This window comes from Staurois parvus, unplaced genomic scaffold (assembly GCF_062004578.1).
Source record: "Staurois parvus isolate SC_StPar_1 unplaced genomic scaffold, SC_StPar_1.0 ptg000113l, whole genome shotgun sequence".
NCBI classification, from domain to species: domain Eukaryota; kingdom Metazoa; phylum Chordata; class Amphibia; order Anura; family Ranidae; genus Staurois; species Staurois parvus.
The window spans coordinates 1,142,386-1,165,019 of record NW_028317909.1 but is presented as its reverse complement, the minus strand read 5'-3'; the positions used below and the strand labels follow the sequence as shown (position 1 = coordinate 1,165,019).

At 41.2% G+C, this 22,634-nt stretch overlaps 1 protein-coding gene across 2 annotated transcripts in view; it reads right to left on the bottom strand.

Annotated features, from left to right (window-relative positions):
- Positions 1–351: 351 nt before the first annotated feature.
- Positions 352–22,634, bottom strand: part of ASB18 (ankyrin repeat and SOCS box containing 18) — a 111,082-nt gene continuing 88,799 nt past the window's right edge. For both annotated transcript variants that reach the window (XM_089671667.1, XM_089671668.1), the window contains exon 7: positions 352–741. In XM_089671667.1, the coding sequence (XP_089527793.1) occupies positions 695–741 (47 nt within the window). In that variant the 3' untranslated portion in view covers positions 352–694. The remainder of the gene's footprint in view (positions 742–22,634) is intronic.

Genomic DNA, 22,634 nt, shown 5'->3' with positions numbered 1-22,634 from the left:
GGTTTCTGGTGGACCATGAGAACTGCACGTGGAATTTCTATTCACATTATATGTATTCAATTGCCCCAAGGTGCCTGAACTGAACACTGGGAACAAATTTTTCATCATATTTATTTTTTTTTTCATTTTTTCTCATTTTGTTTTTATTTATACACTGGTATATGTTGTTTCGTGTTGTTACTTGAAATTTTCATTCATCGCATTTGTGTGAATGGGAACATCTGTATAAGGTGTTAAATGATCAATTTTGTTTATTGATAGAAGGCTTTGTGCACATTTTTGTGTTTTATAACTTGTAAGGAGTGTCGAACTAAAGTCTGATTCAGGCATTTTAATAAACTCACAACAATGTATATCTGTAAAGGGTTTTTATTATTATTATTATTATTATACAGGATTTATATGGTGCCAACAGTTTGCTCAGCGCTTTACAATATAAACGGAGACAATACAGCAACCATACAGTTCAATACAAGAGGGATAGGAGGGCCCTGCTCCTTGGAGCTTACAATCAAGGTTTTCCCACTGAATTTGTTGTCACCAACTCTGGAACATGCTGTATATGACAACACATTTATCTGGAGGTTACCCCCTGGATCCTCATTTCACCTCACCTCACTTCCTTAATCTCACAAACTTCTCCTAAAATGTTGCTGTTCCAGTGACCAGTTTCTCCTATTTTCTTGTCCTGGTGTCACCGAACTAAAAGGAAAAGGTTGACCAGCCCCACTCTAGTAGAAACTAAAAAAAAGAAAAGTTTTAGGAGGATTAGACTTTAAATAAAATGGCAAATAACATTGACTTTTGTAACATCCTGGATAGAACGTCAGCCCTTCTGTTCGCACCTCTATTTTGAAATGTAGTTTTGAACAGGAAACACAATAAACAGAAAGAGCATCTGGCACACCACCAATCACACAACCAAAGTAGTACAAAATAAAATAAATAGGATTTAATGGTAAACCAGGAAATCATTCCTTTTAAAGAAGCTCTTGTGTCTTATTTACTGTTTGCTTCAGTTACTAAACCCAACATACTAATCCCCTATTAGAAGATTGGATAAGTAAACAGGGGTCAAATGGTCGGAGGTAACTCATTGCAATTGCACTAAATGTCTCTGGTAGACTTGTTTGCTCCCAATTTTTGGTTCTTCATTGCCTTGTGAAGCGGCCTGGCATTACAAATGTGTACTGAGAGATCATACATAAACATGGATCACATTGTCTGATTTATTTTTCACCTAGCACCTAAAAACAATTAGAGCATCACTTGATAGTATGTTGGTGGTAAGTTTTCCAAGAGGAGGAATTACTATAAATCCTATATTAGTGGTTTTGGGTGTACAAGGAGGAAAGGTAAAAAAACAAGAATGGATAAAGTCCAGATTCCTTTCTATTTAAACTCAAGCATATGAATAAAATTAAATTTGAACTTTATATGTCCTGCTTTTGGTGCTTCCCTCCTTGCACACCCAGTCCCCTACTCGACCAAAGAGCCAATCTTCGGCCACTATTTATGGGAGAGCTGCCCAAAGCTGGCCATACAACAAATCAAACTTTGGCCAGTCTGTAGGGCAGGTGGGTGACACTTCCTCCATGCTCCCCCACTTGTTAGGTGCTAAGTGTGGGTTACATAGGAGGCCTAACATAGGGTGGGTTATTCTGGGCTATGTTAGGCACCTTATACAGGTCACTCTCCTGCACATAGGGCATTTTTGCTTTAATATACACCACTACTTCACTTGTTTCATTTAGGAGGGACCTGCAGAGCCTATGCCCCCTCCACCTGTCCAGCGTATCTCTGCTACCTCACTCCCTTTAACAGAATGAAGCCCCGCTGTTCATCCAGCGTGGACTCCATGCATGCACCCACTTAACTCTCGACCTTCCATACCTCTGCATGGGATGGGGACGTCTGTGGTGCTGATCTGATCCCTTTGCTATGGAAGATGGAATGCTCACAAAAGGAGTGCCGAGAACATCTCCCTTGCTGCGAGAGGCTGTCCCAACCAATACAAGTACACATTTAACGACAGGCTGCATGACTGACTGTTAGCTTCCATGACCCCTGATAACCACCTACTGTTTTCATATCCCAATGTGCCATTGACCCAGAGCTGGAGACTATGTGTGGCGCTAGTTACTTGCATTGCACTCCTTAAAATAACTTTAGACCAGGCAAAAGGCAAAGTTTGAAAGCTTTCCTGGAAAAATTTTCAGTATTACAAAGTAGGCAGAAACACTTGCTTCCCTGTGTCCCTAAATCCTATCTCAGGCTTGTGTGCCTCCCCGGCATACCTGTAAAGGCAAAGTCCATGTATAGCAGTGTCTATTTCTGGACATAATCCAGCAGCTGGCATCTTCAGGGTGGGCTAAGGGTTCCAGCAGTCCCCCTACATGGCTGAAGGTTCCTGAAGGCAGGCGTCTTTGGACACAGAATCCGGCAACTGTGGCATCATAGGATCCCAATTGTGACAGCAGCAGAGGATCTGTCCAGTCTACAACCCACCTACAAGTCCAGCAGGGACCAGCTGAATTTCAGACAATGTGTGGGAGAGCAGTTGATTGCTTAATTGACTTCTGTTGAAGGGATATGTCGGAAAATGTTGCCAGTGTCAGGTGCTGCTGTTAAAATACAATGTCCCAAAAGAGGGGATTCCTCTATCCACTGTGTTTTTGTGAGAATGAGGAAATCTGCTTGTTTTTTTTGTTCAGTCCTCTGGCTAAAAAAAAAACCAAAAAAAAAAAACCTAAGATTCTATGAGCAGTTTAAGGAGAATAATTCCTCTTATACTGTTTAGGACCCCACTAGTACTGCTTTAAAGCTAAACCCCAGGGAAAACAAAAATCTTTCCCTGCAATGGGGCTGACCCTGCACTGTAAGGGTTTAATTGCTTATTTAGATCTAGGTTAACAGAAAAAGCAGTTTTTCTGAATTGATCCTCCACTGCCTGCAGGCTCCCTCTTGTGCTTCTAGATCAGTCCTGGCAGCCTCTTCACCACTGCATTCTGGCGGATGCAGGTCCTCTGGTGTCTCAAGTACAATGCAGGGCCCATAGTCTTGCATTGGATTTAAGGATGCCGAACAATAGTCCACTAATGGAGAACAGGGGAAAAGAGGAGAGAGCTGGCTGCCGGGGGAGTGGGGTTCAGGTTAGTAAATGTGCTTTTCCTGGTCTTCTAGACCCAAATAAACAATTAACCCTATGGGTATAGGATTGTGTATATGGAGGTTTTCAAGTTATTGATTTTGAGTTATTGGTTGAACTGGATGGGATTTTATCTTTTTTCAACCTAACTCCCCACTGCAAAGGAGAAATTCTCCTTTGCCCAGAAATAGGCTTTAAGAGATCCAGCGCCACACACCCCTACTTCCTTCTTCTTAGCTTTTGTCCAGTTTGCTAAATATTTCTGTATCTCATGCATAGAATTTCATTAATAAGGATTAGCTATAATATGGCCATGGTCCTTTAATGGCACAAGAGTTGTACAGGAGAAAAAAAATCTGTCCAGAATTGAACCTTTGTGTTTGGAGCAGATTCATACAGCGTATGGAAGCACTGGAGAATGGATATTTCTTGACTCATCACATGGACAAAGTATTTGGGTGTCAACATATTTGTTACTGAAGACAACAATATTCTTTTCTTGGGAAACATGAAATACTAAAGGTGTAAATTCATACAATAAAGCCAGGTGATCTGTGTTCACTGCAAGCATCCAATCAGGTGCAGGAGAATATAGGAAATAATAAGTGAACTTCCATGGTTGGATGTCTGATGTAAACACAGGTTCACTTGACTTCAGCTGGCTCAGATTTCTGCAGGTGTGGGCACGAAATGAACATCTGCTCTGCCTAGCAGCTAATTGACAGTTAAATAAGACTGTAGGAATTGTAGTGGCCTACTGAACTCGATCTGACAGTGTATTTAATTATTGGCTAACTGCACTAATTGACTTCCGTTTAATATGTTGATGTTATACAATACTTGTTAGCGGAAATCACATATAGAATTCAGTAACAAAGGCAATCTTTGTGCTTCTTGATGTTAACTGGTCCTAATGTGAAAATACTGATACCCATTCCCATATGACATCGTTTCCATCGTTTGATAACACACATACTTAGTCTCAGTACACAGCAGGGTATTTAAACACAGAGATGGATGGAGATAAAAGAAAAGGGCACCTCTGACCAACAAGAAAATAATTTTGCTGCTTTTACTATTGACAACTTTAACACGAGATAGAATATTATTAGTGTGGGATTATTCACATAGAAACTAGAAAGGAGAAGATTGTGAACAGGAACATGGAGAGGACGTATCACCTACAAGGAGTTCCAATGACCAGCTTGGCAAGATGAGCATCACCATTACATGTTGGATCACTGAAGAGCCGTGGTATAGGGCAAAGAAGAAGACCAACAGCAAAGGCATGGGGCATCAGAGAAGAAAGATGATGGAGAAATTAAAAGGAAATGTCCCAGTGGTGTTATCATACAGTATAAATCAGTGGTCCCCAAACGTTTTAATATGAGGGCCACATCATATATTTTACATCAGGGTTCCCATCAGACTTCTCCTTACATTAGAGTCCCCCTTACATTAGATTCCACATCACAATCCACAGTTACATCAGAGTCCCTGTTACATAAAGGGTGGGAGAGGGTTGAAGCAGAGACCGTAGGCAGCCTTTCTATATTATAGTAAAAAATGTCTCAGTAGTTGTATCAACCCCCCCGACCTCCCTATATACTATGGAGATCCAGCACTCTGCCCATCTACAGCGTTGCTGGTCCCTCTTTCTCTCCTAACAGGATGCAGAGGGAACAGTGAGAGCCATTGGCTCCTGCTGCTGTCAATCAAATCCTTGAAGAGGGAGTGGGGTGGGAAGCACACAGCAGGGCTTGGGAGTGCCCCAGCATGTATGCCCCTATAGCACACAGCTTGCTATGGGGGACCCCAGAAGAGGTTGTTTGGGGCTGCTCTGTGTAATATCGTTGCACAGAGCAGGAAAGTATACCATGCTTAATATTTTATGAAAAATATTAAGCCTTTACAACCGCTTTAATGCTACTGATCCTAGCTGCGGGCTATATAAAATCTTGCAGCAGTTTGTAGTTTGGATGTAAAATTTTTCCTAATTTATATTGGTCAGGACCAAAATATGATTATATCCAGACACTAACAGGGGCTCTAAGCAATTTACACATGTTTATCAATACATACTTACAAGCTTTGCTGACAAAAAGAATCCAGTTTACACAGTGTCAGGTGTCTGTGATGGTGAGCCCTTGTAGACCGCCAACTCAGGGTTCCCCTGGGCGTGGAGTCTAAGCCTCAGTCTGCTTGTTCATCAGGGCTCCTGATGGTGGGGATGGACTTATTGCAAGCTGGAACCAGGTCATGGCCCCTGGTACACCCAGTTGAGGATGAGGAGACCACTCGCATGTGCAGAGTACAAATGGCAGTAGACAGAAGGTAATCCAGGAAAAAAGCCGAGGTTAGGGCGTGTGGCAGGCAAGCACGGATGGTAGACAAAGCCAGGGTCAGTATATGTGGAATAATAGGAAAGAAGAAATGCCCGATGTCCAAAACAATGCACTTTTTGCAGGCAGATTAAGAGGCATTTATTACATAGGAAAAATTCCCACGACAATTATGTATTTTCTAGCAGTGACCGCTGTAATTCCAGGGACAGCAATGACAATGGCAATGAAAATGACAAACCTGAAAAATATATAACCATCATGGGAATCTTTCCCATTTAATAGTATGCAGCCTTGAAGAAGGAAGAGTCTTACATAGTTACATAGGTAGTCTGGCTGAAAAAAGACCAAAGTCCATCCAGTTCAACCACAAAAAAAAAAAAGTTATAAACCTATACCCACAGTTGATCCAGAGGAAGGCAAAAAACACAGCAAAGCATGAACCAATTTGCTTCTGCAGGGGAAAAAATTCCTTCCTGATCCACCGAGCTGCAAATGGATATTCCCTGGATCAACTTTACCTATAAATGTTAGTATCCAGTTATATTATGTGTATCTAGGAAAGAATCCAGTCCTTTTTTAAAGCAATCCACTGAGCTGGCCAATTCCACACTTTCACCGTTCTTACTGTTAAGAATCCTTTCTGTATTTGGAGATTAAATCTCTTTTCCTCCAGACGTAAAGAGTGTCCCCTTGTCCTCTGTGATGACCTCAGGGTGAATAACTCTACACCGAGTTCACTATATGAACCACTGATGTATTTATACATGTTGATCATATCCCCCCTTAATCTCCTCTTCTCAAGAGAGAATAAATTCAGTTCCTCTAATCTTTCCTCATAGCTGAGCTCCTCCATGCCTCATATCAGTTTGGTTGCCCTTCTCTGCCCTTTTTCCAGTTCCCCAATGTTCTTTTTTTGAATTGGTGCCCAAAACTGAACCTCATATTCCAGATGAGGTCTTACTAATGATTTGTACAGGGGTAAAATGATATCTCTCTCTCTGGAGTCTATACCTCTTTTAACACAAGGGAGGATTTTGCTCGCTTTAGAACCTGCAGCTTGGCATTGCATGCCATTGTTAAGCTTATGATCTACCAGAACTCCCAGATCCTTCTCCACCATTGATTCCCCCAGTTGTACTCCCCCTAGTATGTATGATGCTGGCCCCCAAGTGCATAACCTTACATTTATTAACATTAAACTTCATTTGAACATAGTTGCCCAATTAAACAGTGCATTGAGGTCGGCTTGTAAATTGGAGACATCATGTAAAGATGTTATTCCATTGCACAGCTTGGTGTCATCTGCAAAGACTGAAATGGAATTTATAATCCCAGACCCTATATTGTTTATAAATATATTAAAAAGTAAGGGTCCCAACACTGAACTATGGGGTACACGACTAATAACCCTAGACCATTCAGAATATGAATCATTAACCACTACTCTTTGAATGCGATCTTTTAGCCAGTTTTCTAACCATTTACATACTGATTTGTCAAGCCTGTAGACTTTACCTTACACATAAGCCATGTATGGGGAACTGTATCAAACACTTTTGCAAAATCCAAGTATACCACGTCCACCGCCATCCCTCTGTCCAAGGTTTTGCTTACCTCCTCATAAAAATAAATCAGATTTGTTTGACACCTTCTGTCTTTCATGAATCCATGCTTTCTGTTGCTTAAAATATTTTTTTCCAGCAAGAACTCATCTATGTGGTCTTTTATTAAAGTCTCCAGTATCTTCCCAACTATAGAAGTTAAACTAATAGGTCTATAATTACTTGGTAAAGATTTTGACCCCTTTTTAAATATAGGCACCATATTGGCCTTATGCCAATCCAGTGGTACTATGCCAATCATTAAAGAGTTCCGAAAAATGAGAAACAATGGCTTTGAACTGACAGAGCTCAATTCTTTAAGGACTCGTGGGTGTATGCCATCTGGTCCAGGTGCTTTATTCACCTTTATTCTGTCTAAATATTTCTGAATCATATCAGTTGTGAGCCAATGTGGATCATCTGGGGCTGTGTCAATACCATGCCCATTATGGACAAGAGCTCCCCCATGCTCCTTTGTATACACAGAGCTGAAGAAGGTATTTCATAAATTTCCTTTGTCTTTGTCCCCAGTCACCCACTCTAGATTATTTTGTAAAGGGCCTACATGCTCAGGCCTGACCTTTGTGCTATTAATATATTAGAAGAATTTTGAGGGGTTTGTCATGCTGTCTGTTTGCAATCTGTCGTTCGTTTTAAATTCTTGCGGCCTTGATTTCCTTTTTACATATTGTGTTATATTCTTTGTAATGTGTGAACGATGATAGCGTTCCTTCATTTTTATATTTTATAAAAGCTCTTTTCTTATTATCTATAGCTTTTTTAACTTTGGCCATAAGCCACATAGGTTTGATTTTTAGCCTTTTAAACTTGTTGCCCATGGGAATATGTTTTGCAGTGTGTTCACATACAGTCTTTTTGAAGAACTCTCATTTCTGTGTCGTGTTCATTGATGCCAATATTCCCACCCAGTCTAAGTCTTGGACAGCAGCTCTCAGCCTTGGAAAATTAGCTCTCTTAAAGGTGAGTGTTTTTATTTTTCCTGTATGTGCTTGTTGTTTACAGCTAGCAATAAATGAAATAATGTTAAGGTCACTGCTACCCAGATGTTCTTTTATATGGACATTAGTAACGAGCATGGTTTGAGATTACCAGGTCCAGTAGAGAGCATCATTCCTAGTTGGTGCCTCTATGAACTATATCATAAAATTTTCCTGTAGTAGGTTTATAAATTTTTGCCCATTAACTCTTCTTGTAGTGCCATTACTCCAGTCAATTTCCGGGTAATTAAAATCCCTCATTATTATCACTGTCCCAGCCCTTGCAGCCCTTTCGATCTAGGCAAGGAGCTGAGTCTCCACCTGCTCATTAACACTGGGTGGCCTATAACAAACTTTAATGATTACCTTTGTAGTACACACCTCCCATGTGCAGTTTCACCCATAATGCTTCAGCCTCATCACACTCTCCATCAACTAGGTCCTCTTTCACACTCGCTCTGAGATCACTTCTCACATAGAGACAGATACCACCACCTTTCCTTTTTACCTTGTCTCTCCGAAAGAGAACATAGTCAGGAATATTAATGGCCCAGTCATGTGAAGAATGAAGTCAAGATTCAGCAATACCAGTTAAATCATAGTTCTCTTCATGCACCAAAGCTTCCAACTCACCTATTTTGCTTGGCAGACTTCTGGCATTGGTGAACAAACAGTTTAATTCAGTGACACCTTTTGCACACGTATTTTGCATATTTTTTATTTTCATACAAATGTTACCAATTCCAATGGTTGTATGTAACATGGGCACCTTCTTATCACCTGCCATAGCCTTCCTCCCATATTTCCCCTTTCCACCCACCAATGAGGACTGACCCGTCTGATCTGTCTGCCCCATTATAATCTAATTCTCCCTCAATTCTAGTTTAAATATTCCTCCAGCCTTCCCATAACCCCTTTCCCCCAGCACAGCGGACGCCCTTTCATTTAGGTGCAAACCATCTCTAGCATATAGGTTGCACCCCAGTGAAAAGTCATCCCAGTGCTCTAGAAACCCTAATCCTTCACTCTTACACCAGGTCTTTAGCCATGAGTTTAGTTCTCTAATCTCCCCCTGTCTTTCTGGAGTTGCACATGGCACAGGTAATATTCCAGAGAAAATCACTTTGGAGGTCCTTCCCTTCAACTTGCAGCCAAGTTCTGGGAAGTTGGTCAGGCAACGTGGGCAGCACTGAGCAGCTAAACTGTATGAGTCAGAGGAGTCACTTATCTGAGAGACTCTGATTTTTGCTGTGCTCTCTCTGTAGAGTAGTCATGATGTGCTATGAACCCAGTAAGATGGTGTGCATCTTGTATTAGATATTTGTTGAAAAACTTGTTTCCCAAATAATAAAAAAAAACTGCTAAAAAATTATAAACTAAAAAACGCATAGTAGAACTGACCTATAGTTTTATAGTATAGACCTATAGTTTTCATATAAAGTGAAAGCTATTAGATAGCTGGTAAAGGTAGCCTGCAAAGATTCTGAGTGGATCTCAGATGTGACAAATTATGGCAAGTGGTATTTATGATAAAGACTGGTCGGCAGGATGGAGGTATCAGAGATGCAATGGGCTTGAGATCACCCTTCCCTATCGAAAATTTTGTGTTAAAACTCTGAGAAAGATTATTTTAGCCTACCTTGTCACAATAACTTACCTGGCTTGAAAAAAATATTCTTGCTATTTTGCAATTCCTTACAAGAATACATAAGTTATAGCACACTCTAGTGTGCTAGAGAGGCAAATTTAACTTGGCCCACAGTAGCTGAAGCGAGCGTGTCTATGGGGAGGTCAAGTTTAGGTCAGGCTGGAAGGCTCTGGAGATCAGTCCTCTACCACCTGTCCTTGGTTCTGGAGGTCCATGGAAACTTCTAGAAGCTAGTGTGCGGAGGGGCAGAGGCAAGGATCTGAATATTTATGGCAGTCTGGCCAATCCCGGACAGGAGGCCTGGCAGGCAGTGTGGTGAGATGGGCCTACAAATATGAAAGAGCCTAGCCAGAAGGGGTTTGTTGCTGGTTGAAAGGATGGAGTGCTGATCTGAGGTTCGTGAGGCCTGGAGTGGGCCCCAGGCCTGGGGGCCCCGCCTCCAAGCTGGAGTGGAGGAAGGAAGGGAGCAGTTTGATCAGAAGAATCTTCATCACCCTTCAGTCTTATCCAGAAGACACCCTGCATTGCAAGGGAGGACTTATTCAGCAGGAGGACTGAACAGCAGGCTGTACCGAGCGGCAGGATTTCAAGGGACAATGTGAGTACCTCTGTGTTCACCACACAAAGCCAATAGAAGGGAGACAGCTTGGTACAATACACAGCTAGTCATCTTGGAGGGACAGCTTCTGCCAGCCTTCAATGCCTGCTTGGGATACTCTTGTGCTAATGTGCCAGTGCTGGGTTCAATATTGGAAATGCTTTACTAGTCTGTTGGAAGTAATTTCCCCTGGAAACACAGTCTGGAGTTTGTGCTAAAAAGATACTGTAGTCACATTAGTTCTCAAAGTTTCCTACACTTCTACAAGCCCAAGGCCCTACAAGGGAGAAGGCTGCCAGATGCAATATCCAGCATACTTTTACGGGGGCAGTGTCACAGCTAACATAAATCCCTTGCTTTGGGAAACTTTACAAAGCAACCAGATGGGCTGGTGTTTTTTTGTAAAGCATTGGGCTGTGGGAGTTCACTTAAGGTGACTTGGTGCTCTTTAAACTAATGTTGCTACTGATGCTTAAAGGGACTAATAGCACTCTGCCTGGAGTAACATCCAGGCAGGGCTGATGTTAGATACCACGAGGCCCCATACAGCTAACCTGACAGTTCCCCCACCCCAACAAAAAAACACTATTCTTTAGTTATGAATGAACACAGTAAGTGATTGGTAACTCACTCATTGTGTTCATTTAGGAAAGAAAAGGGATGGTAAATATGATATATTTACCGGACCCTCCCCCCCACTCTCCAACCATTGTGTGCTTGCAAAACCCAGTCGGAAGGAGAGGAGGGAAGCAGGCAGCATTGCGGAAGTGGGGGCACACAGGTGGGCCTCAGCAGCAGATGGAAATGAATGGTGCACAGGGAGGGTGATGGGTGTGACAGAGGTGCAGTCACTGGAACCGATCCCCAGTATGGCTCCATATGCAGCAGCAGAAAGCCAGTGGGAGGTAGAGGAGAAGAAGCCAGATTTCAGCTGCTGCTGAGAGAGCCATACACCCAGCTGCCTGGGCCCCCATGCTGGCATGGGCCCCATACAGGAGGACTGGTGGTACACCTGCATCCAGTATCCATTGTTCTTGTACATAATCTACGACGTTTTGTCCTCAAGTTGTTTTGCCAAGCTAAGTTGAGCATCCCATAATTCCTTATCCCTATCCAAGTTGTTTTCCCCTCAATAAAACAACAAAAACAAACCCATGGACTAGATTTCTTACTACGTGTGCCTGCTGAAAATACATGTTGCCTGGCTGTGCAGGAATAGGAGGACCCAAAAGTCCAACTCTTTTGGGGGTAGTGCTACACGTTCTTCTTTATATCCTTCCAAACAGCCATGGAATTCTGTCAAAATAGCAAAGCAGCCAAGTATGAATTTACATGCATTCATGGCCAAGTTGGACAGTACAGCCCAAAAAGGACTATATTTTCACATATTGTCCTTATTGCTGTTCCCATACCCACAAAAACAGCCATAACTGTACGTTTAGACACTTGCTACACTACACTCCAAGGAGCACGACCCTCCTATCCCTCTTGTATTGAACTGTATTGTAGCTGTACTGTCTCCCTTTATATTGTAAAGCGCTGAGCAAACTGTTGGCGCTATATAAATCCTGTATAATAATAATAATACACTGTAACAATGGGTGAGACTTCCACTCTTGAAAACACTTAAAACGTAACTATGGTTAAAATTTAAGATAATTCATTTCCACGTTGTATTTCAGTTATTTCTATCCTACTGCTATCCATCTGAACAATCTTAGTGTTTGTAAACTTACTTCCTTGAATTCTGTGACACGTATTTACTATACCTTGTTGATCAGCACTGCTGTGTCACACATTTCATAGAGCCTGCCTTCTGAACTGCAGAGGGCTAAGAGGAGGAGTTTCAGGAGGCGGAGTCAGTACAGGAAAACTGCTTGCAGGCAGCAAGGTACCATGGGATATGTAGTTCTTAAAAAATGAAAGTAAACAGCAGAGGAGAGGATGTAAATCATGCAGGGAATCCAGGAAGTTGCGGAAAGAGACGGCCAGCAGACAGGCAGAGCTCACTCCTGAAAGCTTATATTGGACTGTGATTGTACTGAAAAATGCTTACAAGTGATCAGATTCACCAACTACTGGGTATCCAGGGTTGATCACTTACTAAAGGTGGCTCAGCATTCGCTTGAGGTACTATCCTGTCCTGCTGTACAATGCAGTGGGGGAGATTTGTGGCTGAGAGGCTGCATTTCAATAACTAGGGTGAGGGTTCATGTTTTTTGGCTGAACACTGATGGAGGAATCACCGCTTCCAATTCTGGTCTGTCTTGCTGGTGCCATTTCTTTGATGCATTTCGTCGTATTGACTTTATCAAGAGGATGAATGAGGAGCAAGGAAGAGGTGATTCTGCCATATTTGATCCTACAGAAAGCACTGTTTACACCTTCTACTATTTACGAAAGCATAATTTTAATTAACCGCTTCTCGACTGCCCTTCCTGCGCTGCCATTCGTGGCCATGGCTGTTAATCACCGGGTCCCAGCCTGTGATTACTCGCTGGTGCCCGGTGATTGCAGAGCATCTCCGACGGGAAGGAGAACTGTTTGTAAACAAAACAGTTCTTCTCCCTGTCAGCGCGTGCACACTGCTTTGCATGGCTGTGCATAGCACTGCCATGCAAAGTAGTGTGCTTACAGTGAAGCACACGGACATAGTGAAAAAGCACACAGTTAACCCTTTGATCGCCCCTCATGTTAACCCCTTCCTGCCCAGTGCCATTAATACAGTGTCAGTACTTTTTTTTTGCACTGATCACTGTATTGGTGTCAATGAGAATGTCAGTGACACCAAGTCAGTTCCCCCCAGTGTCAGAATGTCCGCCGCAGTCCCGCTATAAGTCGCTGATCTCCGCCATTACTAGAAAAAAATCCCAGTATATATTATTATTATTTTACATCGAGTTTATGTAGCGCCAAAGGGTTTGCTCAGCGCTGTACAATAGAGGAAGGGACAATACATGAAACAGTACAGCAACTACAAACAGCACACGAGGGGTTAGAGGGCCCTACTCTTTCGAGCTTACAATCTAGAAGGGAGGGGGTAGTGGTACAGGAGGAAATGGCTGTGGGGGATGGAGTAGTAGGAGGAATGAAGGAGAACAGCTGTTAGGTGAGGGTGGGGTAGGCTTCCCTGAAGAGGTGGGTTTTCAGGGAGTGCCTGTAGGTGAGGAGGGAAGGTGACAGTCTGATGGATTGGGGTAGTGAGTTCCAGAGGATGGGGGAGGACCTGGAGAGGTCTTGCAGTCGTGCGTGGGAGGAGGAAACCAGAGAGCAAGATAGAAGGAGGTCCTGTGAAGAGCGAAGGGTACGGGTAGGGTGGTACCTGGGAATCAGGATGGTGAGGTAGTTAGGGGCAGTGTTGTGAATGGCTTTGTAGGTCAGAGTGAGTAGTTTGAATTTGATGTGTTGGGCAATAGGGAGCCAGTGGAGGGATAGGCAGAGGGGGGTGGCAGAGGTGGAGCGGTTGGTGAGGTGGATGAGTCTAGCCGCTGAGTTCAGGATGGTCTGAAGCGGGGAGAGCCTGCGCTGGGGTAGGGCGGTGAGGAGGGAGTTGCAGTAGTCAAGGCGTGACATAGTCAGGGATTGAACGAGTAGGTTAGTGGTGTCTGGGGTAAGGAAGGAGCGTATCTTGGTGATGTTGCGGAGGTGGAGCCTGCATGTGTTTGTTACCATTTGTAAACGCTATATCTTTCACGTAAACCAATTAATCTACACATATTGGGATTTTTTTTTGATATGTAGCAGAATACATTTTGACCTAAATTTATGACGAAATTTGATTTTTTAAAAATCTTTTTATTGGACATGTTTAATAGCAAAAGGTCAAAAATATTGTTTCTTTCTCAAAACTGTCAGTCTATTTTTTCTATAGCTGAAAAAATACAAAACGCATGGCAATCAAATACCACTGAAAGAAAGCTCAATTCGTGGGAAAAAAAGGATGTAAATTTCACTTGGGTGCAGCGTTGTATGACCGCGCAATTGTCAGTTAAAGTAACACAGCACCGTAATGCAAAAAAATAGCCTGGTCAGGAAGGGAGGTAAATCCTCTGGAGGGCAAGTGGTTAGTTTGTAATGATACTACACTATGGGAATGCTTCTTTTATAACATCTCTTGGTTTATGAGGTACTCATGGAGAGTGAGTTCAGGAACCAAGGGAGATTGCCATGATATGCCACATATGAGCCAATGAAATCTGTGGGTCGCGCCATGAGGTGAGATTCCATTGCATGTGGGTGTAGAACGTCAGTGGTTGGAATGGAAGATTGAGCACACACTTGGTTGAATTAAAGATTGCACTTTTATATTTATGTGAGCACAATTGCATGTGTTCTTTATTTGTTTTTACATACTACACTATGATTGTTTTTCTTGGTTTTTATACATTTGTGGAAGAAAATAAGTAATAAAAGGACACTGGATGTATGTGAAAAGGAGGGAAAGTGACACCTGGTGGCCATATATATAGCTTCATTTGCTTGATATGACCCATCTACCTAACAGGGTCTAATCATCTGCTGGGCATTTCATTTATCTGAACACTGCACAGAGGATATATTGAAGATTGCACTTCTTTTGTATATTTGCATGGACACTTAATATTTAGTAAATTACATGATTACTGTGTGGGAGATTTGTGGGCTGTGACTCTAGGCACTGGGAATATATTGTTCATATTTGTAAAACCTATCCAGGGTGGTAGGGTGATTCCAGCTGCTGGAGTGTAACTCATCCTATTGGGGGATTGTCCTAAGCGCTAGTTACATACTTACTAACTTTTTTCAACAGGACACACACCGCCAAAATTAGATGTATTTTTTTATTAAATCAGACCATTTTATTAATTTTTTTGCATTTTGTTTTTAAACAAATGCACAAAATATTGTATTTATTTGACTAAAAGAGGTCCTTAAAATATTTTCAAATACTTGTAAAGTTTTTAAAGACTTTGACTAGGCTGCTTTGTCAACAGAATCCACTCCAGCCAGCTTTTAATTAAAAAAAATCCTCATTACAGTGTATTTATTTTACTGAAAAAAATAAAATAAAATAAATATTGTAGAGCAAACATGCACAGTATGAAGTTTAGGTAAAAATTGTTTTTCTACAGCTTTATATATTTATCTGTTTTACCTGTAATGAAGTATGTCCCACAATATGCAGGTTAGAAATCTTCACTGCAGGACTGCTCGGTCCTCTTCCTGCTGCAGAACTTCCAGCTCTGTAGGAGTTAACAGCTTCAGATCTCCTGGATCAGCTGCACCAAAGATGATCCCATGGGGACATGCCTCTTCCAGCCCTATCCTCTATTGAGAAAAGTTATTTCACTGAGTACACTGCCCTGTGATTAGGGGAGAGGATCCTGGCACTGATTAGACTCTCCCTCATTCACAAATCTCATCTACAAAACTCCTTGCCTAATGAACTGTCTATGTGACATCTGCAGTGGCTGGAGGGGAGCTCATTTGCGCTGAATTTTCATGATTGACCCTTCTAAGCAACCACAGTTCAGAAGCCAGGAAGTGCATTGTCTGTAATTGTTTGCTATAAGCATGAATGACTGCATTAGTTTGCCATTTTCTCGAACCACAAACAACTTGGGTTCAGATTGAACTCATGGTCGACCCAGCCCGAAGCTCATCCCTACTCTCTACCAGTTTCTCTAGTTCTGGTATTTTCTAACAAGTCAGACGCTGAATCACATTGCAATACACATGCCAAAATTGCTGCATGATTTTTGGTCTATTGCAGTGCATTGTGAAGCCCATTTTTTTTAATTCTTTATTTTAGTTTTATTTTAGCAGAGGGCAGCAGATTTTCCTCAAAAATGTTATGGTATTTTGCCCCATCCATTTTTCCTTCTATCCTGACAAGTGCTCCAGTCCCAGCTGCAGAGAAACCCCCCATAACAGGATATTACCACCTCCATGCTTTACTGTAGGAATGGTAATATTTGGATGGTGAGTTGTATTAGATTTCAGCCAGACATAATGTTTGGTGTTGGGGCCAGATAATTAAATTTTAGTGTCACCTGACCATAACACCTTTTTGTGGCCTTTTTTGAGGAATGACTTTTTTCTTGAAACCCTCCCATACAAGCCATATTTGTGGAGAATTTGTGATATTGTGGTCACATGCACGCAATGACCACTCCTTGTCATAAACTCCTACAACGTCCTGATCCAGGAAGGGTCTGTGTTGTATCAAATACCTTCCACTTCTTAATAATAGACTTCACTGTGCTTCTAGGCATTGATAAAGCCTTTTAAATTTTTTTATATTCATCTCTTGACTTGCGCCTGTCCACAACTTTATCCCAGAGATCTTTTGACAGTGCTTTGCCACCCATAGGTTTGCTTCAGTTGCACTACTAGGGACTGAAATGCTCCAGGAATTCTCGTTTCATGCTGAGCTAATCAAAATGACCACAGCTGGTCACATTTGAAAGTCAAATGGCTTTGTGTGCCATTGAGAAGATGATGAGCTACACCCTATTGAGTTTACAAGTCTTTTTTTTTTTAACAGAAAGTTTACAAGTCATTTTAGGAGGATGGTGATCCTTTTTCCAACTCAGTGATTCTGTTTTTCATTTTTTTTAACTTTTTTTCTGACATGTTGGTGTTATATATTTCACTTGGATAAACTGCACAGTTAATACAGCTGGATAAAAATTGTGTCTGTCTTCATTTCAGGTTACAAAACAACAAAATGGGATTACTTTAACCACTTGCCCACCAGAGAATTTACTCCCCTTCCTGACCAGGCCATTTCTTTGCGATACTGCGCTGCATTACTTTAACTGACAATTGCGCGGTCATGCAACAATGTACCCAAATGAAATTTATGTCCTTTTTTCCCACATATGGAGCTTTCTTTCGGTGGTATTTGATCTCCTGTGCTTTTGTTAATGTTTTGTGCTATAAACAAAAAAAAAAAAGACCAGCACTTTTGAGCAAAAAACAATATTGTTGACTTTTTGCTATTAAACATGTCCAGTAAAAAAATGTAAAAAATCAAACTTTGTCATAAATTTAGGCCAACATGTATCCTGTGACTTGTCTTTGCTAAAAAGAAAATCACAATATGTGTAAATTAATTGGTTTACATGAAAGTTGTAGTGTCTACAAATGGCGGTATATATGGAATTTTTTTTTCTTAATACTAATAATGTCGGCGATCAACGACTTATAGCGGGACTTCTGACAGTGGGAGGCAGCTGACTGTCACTGACATCCCCAGTCACACTAATACAGTGATCAGTGCTAATAGAAAGCACTGACACTGTACTAATGACACTGGGCAGGAAGGGGTTAATATGAGGGGCGATCAAAGGGTTAACTGTGTGCTGTTTTACTGTGTTCTGTGTGTCTGTTTCACTGTGTAAGCACACTCTTCTATGCAGAGCAATACAAAGCAATGTGTAGGAGATGACAGGGGAGAGATCTGTATTGTCAGTGATACTCTGATACTCGGTGATCATCAGGTGCTGGCGGGGAATCACCAGCCGGGACCCAGTGATTGACAGCTGAGGTCGCCAATGCACGTGCTTTGTACCTGGAAATGCAAAATCACGTATATATATATATATATATATATATATATATATATATATGTGTGTGATTTTGCGCAGTATTTTTGCTATAGGGAGATGGGAAAACGGTTAAAGGGGGTGATTCTTTTTTATACCCAATATATATATATATATATATATATTTTGTGCAATTTATGCATGACCTACCTCTACATTGGAAATACCATCTTTGATGATACCGCCGCAATTTGTATTGTAGCTTTATGTTTGTTTTTAGGATTGTAAAAATAAAACTGCATATCTTTTAAACTTTTGAATTGCTCAAGTTTATCATATAAGAGAATTGTGCCATTAAAGTCCCACCAACAAGAAGACTTCCCCATTGTATATATATGTATAAAAATATAAAATCTAAGTTGTGGAACATGCCTATATTTGACTTCCAGGTCTGTAGAGGCATTGGGGGAATGTAGTGAGTCAGTCACAGAGGCAGGGAATTATATTTCTAACAGCATTACAATCTAAAATAGCTTGTGTAGGAATTATATATTATACTATTTTATTTAGCAAAAGTGCTGTTTCCCTATAAAATAATGGGGAGATAGATATATTCCAACACTGATGTACTGTTTCTACTGGTTGCAGGATTATAAAACCCTCTGCTGATATGCATTCACTTCATATTGTTTTCATACATAGGCCTTGGTGATAGTGGTTCTATGTCTCCGTACAGTAAAATCCCTTAAATTTTAGGAGAAATGTTTACAGTACTTCACATTTTAGGATAGTGGTAAAAAAACATATTCTTCCTGCTCAACATTCCTCCAAGATAGAAACATTTCCGATTATTTATTACCGCTCACAATTCAGTATTTCACTGAGATTATGACAGAAATTTTTACTGAATCTTCAATAAAACAAGTCTGAGCGATGGAGGAATCTGTTCTCAGTTTAATCATTTCATTCGTAACAGAACAGAAATATGTTTTAAACCATAAAGATATGTGAATAAAAAATGGCAGCGGACATCTATGTGTGATGGATTACATGCAGGCTCCCCAAGAGATGTGTACTAAAGGCTAATGCTGTTTTTAAGGGGGCTCCTTTTTTGGCTGGTTACAGTAGGCATAAAGTTATATAACATGGCAATAGACCAAATACTTTTGTTTTACTGTCAAAGAAAGGAGAAGCAGCATTAAAACTGTCTAGCAAAAGCTAATTAAAGTAGCACTAAAGGCAAAAGTTTTTTTAAAACTTTGGATCAAGTAAAGGAAAGTAATGCCCCCTGTTGTTTTTTTTGTTTTGTGTTGTTTTTTGCCATCTGTGTCCCATTGGGGAGATTTCCTTTCACTTTCATAGTCAAAACAGGAATTGAGAGGAAATCCCTCCAAAGTGAGGGAATCCCTGGTTTTCACCAGAACTAGTGTCCCCATTGGAAGATTTCCCCTCTATTTGTGTTCTGGTGACAACCCAAAATTTGGGATTTTCTTATACTTTTGCTCTCTGTGATAACAGTAAAAAAGACAAATAGAGAGGGTGGATCAACCTATTGAGGCACAAACAGAAAATATATCAGGAAGGATTTTTTTTTCCAGCAGGAGCAAATTGGATCATGCTTTGCTGGGTTTTTTGCCTTCCTCTGGATCAACTGTGGGTACAGGATTATAACTTTTTTTTTTCTATGGTTGAACTGGATGGATTTTTGTCTTTTTTCAGCCAGACTAACTATGTAAGTATATATACTATATTTCCAATGATTTTACTAATGCTTCCCTTGAAGTAGTTTTTGTTGTCTCTCCCCCATTTTTTACACGTTCATTATATTACTTGCTTATTATCTTATATTTTTTCTTAGGCTGCCCACCTAGTGCCCTTCTATACTCCACTTATTTACTAAATTAAATGCACTTATGGAGCACCAACCAGTGATGCGTGGAGATGTGCACATACAGGCTACTGATACATATGTTGAATTTATTAACAAGTGATTTGTTCATGCGAATATTTTTGTGCACATGTGCAGAAGTTCAAGCATTAGCTGATGTATGAGATTCCAAACACTCGTGCTTGGATTAGAAATTCCAAGGATGAATGCCCTCTCATATGTTGCTTTTTCCCTACAAAAATACGGCATATAGGGTTTTTAAAAAAAACTGTTTAGCTTGACACATGTGCATTCATTGCTTAGAAAACCGATCACTTTTAAAAAATGTTGACATGCAGAGGAATAGCAGACATAAAAGCATTACCTGGCTGTTCAACATGCATGGCGAATTAGGACTGCACTGTATGCATTAAACATCAATGCACAATCAGGTACTTAAGTACAGGGATCACAATCAGACATCCTCACATGTGGGTCCTTAATGAAAGCCCAACTTAACAATTTTTCCCTGTACTTGGTCATTGGCTTTACTAGTTAGTATAAAACCCATAACCAAAAATTGTATTTATTGCAGCTTACCAATCATTGGATGTGGTGGCTGCATTAGTATTGTTAGGCATTTTTCCCTCTGTTTTCACCTGGTGATCTGGCCAGTAACACACCTCCTGTATTAGAGGTCCCCCACTCTAGGTGAAGGAGCACAGAGGGCACACAGACAGCAGCATTGTTTGGGGGTGGAGAAGGGGAGTGTTCAATGTACTAGCAGATTTGTATACATAAACACAAAGAAAAAACTCCAACTCACACTTCGGTGCAGGGGCGGACTGACCATTTGGAAACTCGAACACTGCCCGAGTTCCCGGGGTCAGTAGGGGGCCCCGTGAGATGCCCCTGGTACCTTTTTCATAGGCTTTTTTGAGTATGGGCAAGGACACAGGGGCCCCATGATCCCCTATCCCATGAGTTGTCAGTCCGCCCCTGCTTCGGTGACATAGGTGGTTATAGCAACAGTTTCTTTTTCTTTTGGGAAAAGGTTTTACATGAATAAATAAACACTGATCATGGTAAGCACCAGGGGCGGACTGACAACTCATGGGGCCCCCGGGCAATAGGGGATCATGGGGCCCCTGTGTTCTTGCCCACATTCAAAAAGCCTATAAAAAAGGTACCAGGGGCATTTCATGGGGCCCCCTACTGACCCCGGGCCCTCGGGCAGTACCCGAGTGCTCAAATGGTCAGTCCGCCCCTGGTAAGCACCCTTGTTAGTGTAAATGCAGAGAAACTTGTTCTGTTGAAAAACAACAGACTTCCTGGCTGGATCACAAGATGGAAATAAAGGAAAGAAAACCTAAAAAAGAAAACTATTGCAACCATCACATCTAAGAATTAGTAAGCTGCAATATAATAAATGTTTGCTTTTGGGTTTAATACTGCTTTAAATCAGTCTGTTTCTAAAGGCTAGTACACACTTCTAGATTTTTTTCATTCAACCCAGCAGGCTGAACGTAGAAAAATTGACAGCTCAGGAGGAGCCGTTGTACTAACTATGCGATGTTAGTACAGCGATCTCTGCTGTGCTAATGTGTTCTGACAGGGGGAGCGCCCCCCTGCCAGAACACTCTGGTCAGTGCTCTTAGCCATTGGCAGAGAACGCTGATTGGGAGGCGATCAGGAGACTTTTTTCGGTCATACCCCTTCGACAGATGCCAACCGAACAGCCAACTTCTGTCAGATTGGCTGCTCTACACACAGGTTGAATTTCAGCTGGTTTCTATTGGACCGGCCAATGCCGCCCGACATTTGGCCCATGTGTACTAGGCTGATGCCACAGAGAGGGTCTGTTATTTTTAATCAGTTATAATCAGACAGAGAAAAACGATAAAGTATTGTTCCCCACTACTAAGAAGGAACCATAACCTGCATATAAATAGAAATTTTTTTTTAAAGTCTAAGGGCCAGTTCACAATTCCAAAACGCAGTCCAGATGCTTTATGGATGCGTTTTGGAATTGCACAATTATTGCGTGTTCCGGTGTGTTTTTGAATTGTTACAGTTAATTTTTCCCCCTCTCTTTTTCTTCAATTAAATAGGGACATGTGGGTTCCAGTGCGTTTTTGGTGTGTTCCAGTGCGTTACGGTGCATTTTTATGTGTTTTACCGCGTTCCAGTACAGTTCTGTGCAGGAAAAATGCAGCCTGTTCTACTTTTTTTTCTGCAGCTGGAATGCACTGGAACTGCAAGCACTGATGTGAACTATGACATTGACAACCATATAACCTACTTTCTGTACATTTTGGATGCAGAAAAAAAGCAACTAAAATGCATGTCGTGTGTACTGGCCCTAACTCCAGGATATTAAAACAAGTCTCCAAATCATGTTAAAATAAAAAAAAGTCGTTCTAGCTGCAATACTCCCACTTTCTCCTGCACTGTTCCCCACAGATTCACTGCTTTGCTATCCAGTGCTGGTTCTCTTCTGGGTTAAATCATTCAGTCCATTTTTCGTGAATATAGGGTGTCATGGACCTGCCCTCTTAGGTCAAGCAGAGAATGTGACCTCATTACGCAGAGCCACTCATTGCCCATGACCAGAGGAGGAAGACTGAAGCCACATGGAACAAAGGTGTGTATACAGATTTTTATTTTTGAACATTAGGGTGCACAGGAAGGCCCAAAAGGGAAATGGCAAATGTTGGTGGAGAGTAGCTGGAGTTGGGTTTTAAATATTAACACACATTAATAAAATGAATTAAATTATGCAGAACAATTTAGTATTTTTTTTAATGTAGAATGTAGTTTACTTTGAAAATGAACGATCTATTGCTGAAAGTAAATCTTTAAGTGGGGTAAACAAGACTAACGCAGGCCATAGACATGTT